Here is a 6,604-nt window from a genome sequence, read left to right as displayed (position 1 = left end):
AACACTTATTAACATGTATACGCTGCTGCACACATGGGAGAGACCCAGGAACACTTATTAACATGTATACCTGCTGCACACATGGGAGAGACCCAGGAACACTTATTAACATGTATACCTGCTGCACACATGGGAGAGTCCCAGGAACACTTATTAACATGTATACCTGCTGCATACATGGGAGAGTCCCAGGAACACTTATTAACATGTATACCTGCTGCACACATGGGAGAGACCCAGGAACACTTATTAACATGTATACCTGCTGCACACATGGGAGAGACCCAGGAACACTTATTAACATGTATACCTGCTGCACACATGGGAGAGACCCAGGAACACTTATTAACATGTATACCTGCTGCACACATGGGAGAGACCCAGGAACACTTATTAACATGTATACCTGCTGCACACATGGGAGAGTCCCAGGAACACTTATTAACATGTATACCTGCTGCATACATGGGAGAGTCCCAGGAACACTTATTACCATGTATACTTGCTGCACACATGGGAGAGACCCAGGAACACTTATTACCATGTATAACTGCTGTACACTGAGCAAATCCCCCCAAATGGCCTAAACCACCAAGTTAAATACCCTCTCCAGCTAAAGACAGAAGATGTTGGGGAGGGGGCAGTCAGGTGAGGGGGAAAAACAAGAAACAAGGCTAAGGTTGCTCTGCAGGTTGCAGTCCTGCCTTCTCCATTTAGGGGATTTCTACAGATTTACTCGTGTCTTCTTCCTGCTACAGAGAGGACACCCTCACTAATGGACATTTCCCTTGTAAATGTAAATGTCTCCTATGAAATGACAACTTCTACTTGGTTTTCAGAGCTTCTCCGTGTCTGCTGTGTCTTACACACAACCAGCCTCAACTGATCCTCGTGCCAAAGACACACATTTTGGGGTGGCGTGTCTGTTCCCCTCACCTGCCTGGAAGCGTCTGGGAAGCCAGCAGGGGGGCACAGGAGGCGTTTGCAGAAATGATGGGAACCTAGTTGTGCATCTCGCCCATCAGCCACTCGTTGGCTGCCACCAAGCACGCTGAGGGGGTGGACAGTGGGGCCTCGGGTGGACCAGGCTGAGAAGCTGGTGGCACAGCCGTGGTTCCCTGGCTGTTAGTGTGATGATGAAGGAAAGCCCTGAGGGTCCCTGAGCTTTCGGATCTATGTGGACAAACGCAGACCCTCCTGGGGAGAGGGGTCCCCTGGAGCTGGGGCCCAGGATGGCTTGGGTGGCTGCAGGCAGTCAGGCACAGGTGGTAGGCCCACGGCTCAGAGAGGCTGGTTTATGGCTGAGGAGGCTTTGCCTCCGGACTGGCGGCCAGGGAGGCTCTCCTGTGTCCTTTGCACCAATCTTTTGTTGTGGTTTTTATTCCCAGCTGCCCAGGTAGCCATTGTGTGCACGCCTGCCAGGCTTTTCCTAGACGCTGCGGGAACGCAGGCGGCGAAGGTTCTGTGGTTGTTCTGGAGCCCGGGCCAGCTGAGGGCAGAGCCCTCTGTCCCACAACTTTGCCTCCGCGGGAGCCGAGCCTCCCCATTGCCCATCGGTGAGGATGGACCACGTGAGGGACCCGTGCGTGAACCTTGCCTCCTTACTTCCTTGCCCAGATCCTGCCAACAGGAGACCACTGAGTACATTTGCTAGCACCACCTAGCTACCAGGCCTGGTACCAAGGTTAGGCTCACAGTCATCTTGAAAACACTAAGTGGTGGAAACTATCATGTTTCTCATATTTCCGATGAGGAAGCTGAGGTATGGACAGGTGAATGACCTATGACCTATGCAGGGCCACACGCCTGAATCAGGGGATGCTGAGGGTCCAACCAGTGGCCTGGCTTCAGAAGCTGGGTCAGATGGACTCTCTGAGGACAGACCCAACCCCCCCAACCCCCCCACCCCTGGCATGGCTCGGAACAACTTTGGGGGTTAGGTTTCCTTCAAGGAGGTGGTAGCACTTTAATTCTGAATATTAGCCTCTTGTAGACTGTCCAGTTGCAGAGGCTTAACGTGGCGAAAAACTTGGACTTTATCTGAATCGCCTTGCTTTGGAGTGAAATGCAAAGTAAGTTGAGAGTCGGATTCTCTTTAATCCTCCATCACATTAGCTGCTGACATGGCTGCATTAATCTAAGTGATTAATGGGCAAAGTGGGTCAATCAGCTTAAGCTAAAGCCAGGGCTGCTCGGCAGGCAGAGCTCCAGGGCTAGCACCTCCTCTGCTGGGGGTGGGTGGGGAGGAGGGAGCACTCGCAAGGGAGTCCCTAGCTGGCAGTGAGAGTGAGTTTATACCATTATTTCCATAAATGTGTGTAATATCGGAGTTGGGTCTCAGTAGATTAGGAGTGACTTGAAGCTGGAAGTTTAGAATGTCCTGCTGAGAGGTAAATATTTGCTCAAAAATGATGTGGAAATTGTCTTTTTTTTTCTTTTTTTTTAAATTCCTGGGCTCAGATAGGAATCAATCAATGGGAAAAAAAGAGGACATATGTAATATTTTCAACAATAAAGATTTTTTTTAAATTGTTGCTTAAAAAAGAAATCTCTATCTCATAGCTAATGGAAAATTGTACATTTGTGACCAAAACTGAGTATCCACTTAGTTAACACATCTCCTTTGGATGAGCCTGTTCACCCACATGCTCAACTTTGCTCCTATCATGTGCAAGAAACTGTGTGTTGAACACTATAATGATGATTATATATCAAGTATATACTATATGTCAGGCATGTTCAAAACATGTTATGATCATTAATTGTTTTAATTTTAATTAAACTCACCTGAGGTAGGCATTAAGGCATTAGCATCTTCATTTTTACAGATGAGGAAAAGAAGCCCAGAACAGTTGAGTAAGTTGTTCAAGGTAACACAGCTTATAAGTGACAGGGCTGGGATTTGAACCCAGGTGTCTGATTGCCAAGCCCGCATTCCTTAATTGTGAAGCCAAACTGCTTTGGTTTTATAAATCTCATAACCACTGAATAAAGTAGGTGGAATTATTCTCATTTCACATATTAGGAAGCTGAGGCTCAGAGAGCAAATAAGATACAGCCTTCCATCATTAAGTCTTTTTTTTTTTTTTTTTTTTTAGTGCTAATTGCTACCGTGAAGCTGGATTTTGGTCCAGTTGTTATGGCCTGCATCTATTGCAGGTTGTAACAATTTGTCTACACACTTTTGCTTAAATTAGTGCTGCATTTAGATATCACACAAGTCCCTGTTTAAAAAATGGAATCTATAGTGTTTTGGGAATTTCTTGGCAAGTTTGCACAGTTTATGCTTCGGCTGATTGCACCCAGTGTTTTGGCTGCTGTGCCTAGTGCCTTCAGGGATACATTTCGGGGGAAAGGGGTTTTGTCTGGTTCCTGTGATGAAGCCCGTGCAGCCTGGCGGGCGAAGGGGACATGTCCCTGCAGCTCATTGACCCAGGCTTGGTGAGCCCCTGGAGGCTGGCCAGTGAGGGCTGTGGGCAGAGGAATCTTGGGGCCCCAGGTGCTACTATTTAGGGAAGGCACATACCCAGAGGCACTTGGTTCTGACATCAGAGTTTGGGACAGGGTAGAAGCAGGGTACCCTGGGAAATGAGGGAGAGGTGCCAGCAGGAGGTGACCTTAGAGAGATTGGTATCTGCTCACCTAGAAGGTGTCTTTCTGTTTTAGTACATAGTGTCTGGCCTCCAAACTTCAGGTGGGACAGTAATGTATCTTTCAGCTCAAAAATTCCACTTGCAATTTTTTCGTATTCCTACAGCTGTTCCCAATGAGGAGGAGACGGGGTTAGAAGACATTGAGAGGTGAGGCCAAAGAGGTTCACCTTCTGACCTGCCTTTGGCCTGTGCTCTTTCCTCAGGGACCTGATGCCCAGAACCCTGGACGGGCAGATCACCATGGAGAAGACGCCCAGCTACTTCGTCACCCGGGAGGCCCCCGCGCGCATCTCAGCCATGTCCAAGGACACCAAGCTCATCGTGGTGGTGCGCGACCCGGTGACCAGGGCCATCTCGGACTACACGCAGACGCTCTCCAAGCGGCCGGACATCCCCACCTTCGAGAGCTTGACGTTCAAAAACAGGAGCACGGGCCTCATCGACACGTCGTGGAGCGCCATCCAGATCGGCATCTACGCCAAGCACCTGGAGCACTGGCTGCGCCACTTCCCGCTCGGCCAGATGCTCTTCGTGAGCGGCGAGCGGCTCATCAGCGACCCGGCCGGCGAGCTGGGCCGTGTGCAGGACTTCCTGGGCCTCAAGAGGATCATCACCGACAAGCACTTCTACTTCAACAAGACCAAGGGCTTCCCCTGCCTGAAGAAGGCCGAGGGCAGCAGCAAGCCCCACTGCCTGGGCAAGACCAAGGGCCGGACCCACCCCGACATCGACCCCGAGGTGGTGCGGAGGCTGCGGGAATTCTACCGGCCCTTCAACCGCAAGTTCTACCAGATGACCGGGCACGACTTCGGCTGGGATTGAAGGCACCCGGCCCGCGTCGCTTACCACTTGGCTTATATATTGAAAGAGATTATATGTATGTAAAATGTACAGAAATATATTTTATAATAATTTATTTTTAATTCATAAGCAATTAATTCACTAAGCTGCCTAGCCACACTCTTTAGAGTTACCTTCATAATCTGTTAACATTCCAAAGTGTTTAACTCTAATATTTTGTTCTTTTTCTCACAATTGATGGTGCTTCCATTTTCCCCTCCCTGCCCATTATATTTAAAAAGAAGAAAAGCACAACTTGAGTTTTTTGTTGTTACGGGTACGCAGCCTTCGATCGCTGTCTGAATTCACTTGCCGCCTCCTGAGTGGGTCTCACAGCCCAGCTTCCTGCCTGGGTACCACGCAGGAGCTGCCTCCGCAGAGCGGCACTCGGAAAGCGGGGCCCCATGAAGCGGCTTCCTCTCCACGTGATGCCCTTTCCAAGGATGCAGATGCCAGGCCCTGGTGCTAGAGTTCTCCCTGCTCAGCGCATGGGGGTTACTGCCTCGGCAGGGACACCCACATCCTTAGAGCCCGAGTGCCAGGGCCCGTGTACTTCAGATTTTGAGTGTGAAGGATGGCCCTGCCTCTTCTTGTGCCCTAGTCCCTGTGTCATTAACCAGCTTAAAGTGTATGCAAATATTAGCCCCTCTTTCCCAGGTCGCGTGTGTGAGATGATCGGGTGCTGCTTTAGAAATAAAGACGGTCTCTTCTAACTTGCATGAGCGCACTGTGCTCCATCCTCCGGGCAGACAGTTCTGCTTTGACACACCAAAGAATCCCCTAGGCTAGCAAAGCCATAGGCACAAACCCAGGCTGCCCAGTGTCGAGACCCAAAGGGCTCAGGTGCGTCCCACGCCATCAGCGTCCACCAAGGTGCTGCCAGGTGCAGAGCCAGCCGTGCAGGGCACATCCCAGTGGGCTGACAGCCCAGTAGAAGAAGAGAGAAGGCCCGCAGCAGGACAGGTGGCCGGCAGGGAAGGGGAAGCCTTGCCTCCTGCTTGATGTCTGGGACTCCTCTCCTGGAACTCCTAGCTCATCTCAGATTGACAATACGGTCTGTGCAGCCAACAGCAAACAGTGAGACGCAGGAGTGGCCCCTGCAAGGACAGGCTGGGACAGCGCCCCGTGCTGTCTGATGCATGCGCAGCTGTCCCTGTCTTAGCTGGGCCCTGGCAGGGGCTGACGGATTCGTTGCTGCTGACGCAGAATGCTCTCCCCACACCTCTCTGTTGAGAGATGCTCTCCCCACACCTCTCTGTTGAGAGAGCAGTCGGGGATCTTTTACGATGACTAGTTAATGGCAATTGGGTAACCACATAGCAATATCACATAATGACATATTCACTTTATCCTCAATTTTCTAAACCAGAATGCTCCTACCATAAAAGAATTGTTATTTGAGTTATACATTCTTCAAGGCATATGTGGAAAGATATACATATTGTCATGATAGCTGGGTTGTGATATTTACAAAGGACACTTTTTATGTTGTAAGGCATAACTTGCCCCATAGAGCAAGACAACTTATATGAAGAGAAAAACAACTCATCTTTAGAAACTGATCAGAGATGTCACTGGTCTTCAGGTGATGTCTTGTTAATGACCTAGCCCCAATCTAGCGAGGTTATGCTTAACAGCAGAAGTGTTGGTTCTGTGTGGGAGGAAGGGAATCGGGGCTCGGCATTCCTGAGCTGTTCTAGTCATTGCCCAGCTTTGTTACTGCCCCTACCAAGTAGGGCAGCACCTGTGCTTAGGGCACTGCCATCATTGCAACATGGTTCCCCCTCTTTACTGCTTGGGTACAAAGATACCTGCATAGGGTGCCAACTGGTTGTGCATCTTTCCAGTAGAAGGCTCATTTGAGCCCTGGCCAGGTAACTCAGTTAGAGCATTGTCCTGGTACACCAAGGTTGCAGGTTCAATCCCTGGTCAGGGAACATACAAGAATCAACAATTGAATGAATGAATGAATGAACAAGTGGAACAACAAATCAATGTGTTTTTTTCCTCTCCTCCCTCTAGTCTTCTCTCTAAAAATCAATAATAATAATAATAATAATAATAATAATAATAATAGAAGATGGCTCACCCAGCCAGCATGGCTCAGTGGT

At 49.5% G+C, this 6,604-nt stretch overlaps 1 protein-coding gene across 1 annotated transcript in view; it reads left to right on the top strand.

Annotated features, from left to right (window-relative positions):
• LOC102437821 (heparan sulfate glucosamine 3-O-sulfotransferase 3B1) overlaps positions 1 to 5,210 on the top strand; it is a 38,412-nt gene extending 33,202 nt beyond the window's left edge. The window contains 1 exon segment of the mRNA XM_006097372.3: positions 3,857 to 5,210. Within this exon segment, the coding sequence (XP_006097434.1) occupies positions 3,857 to 4,475 (619 nt within the window). The 3' untranslated portion in view covers positions 4,476 to 5,210.
• Positions 5,211 to 6,604: the final 1,394 nt, after the last annotated feature.

The sequence above is a fragment of the Myotis lucifugus genome, unplaced genomic scaffold (genome assembly GCF_000147115.1).
Source record: "Myotis lucifugus unplaced genomic scaffold, Myoluc2.0 scaffold_199, whole genome shotgun sequence".
In the NCBI taxonomy this organism is placed as follows: Eukaryota; Metazoa; Chordata; class Mammalia; order Chiroptera; family Vespertilionidae; genus Myotis; species Myotis lucifugus.
The sequence above is the reverse complement of the archived record's forward strand: the minus strand, read 5'-3'. Positions and strand labels throughout refer to the sequence as shown.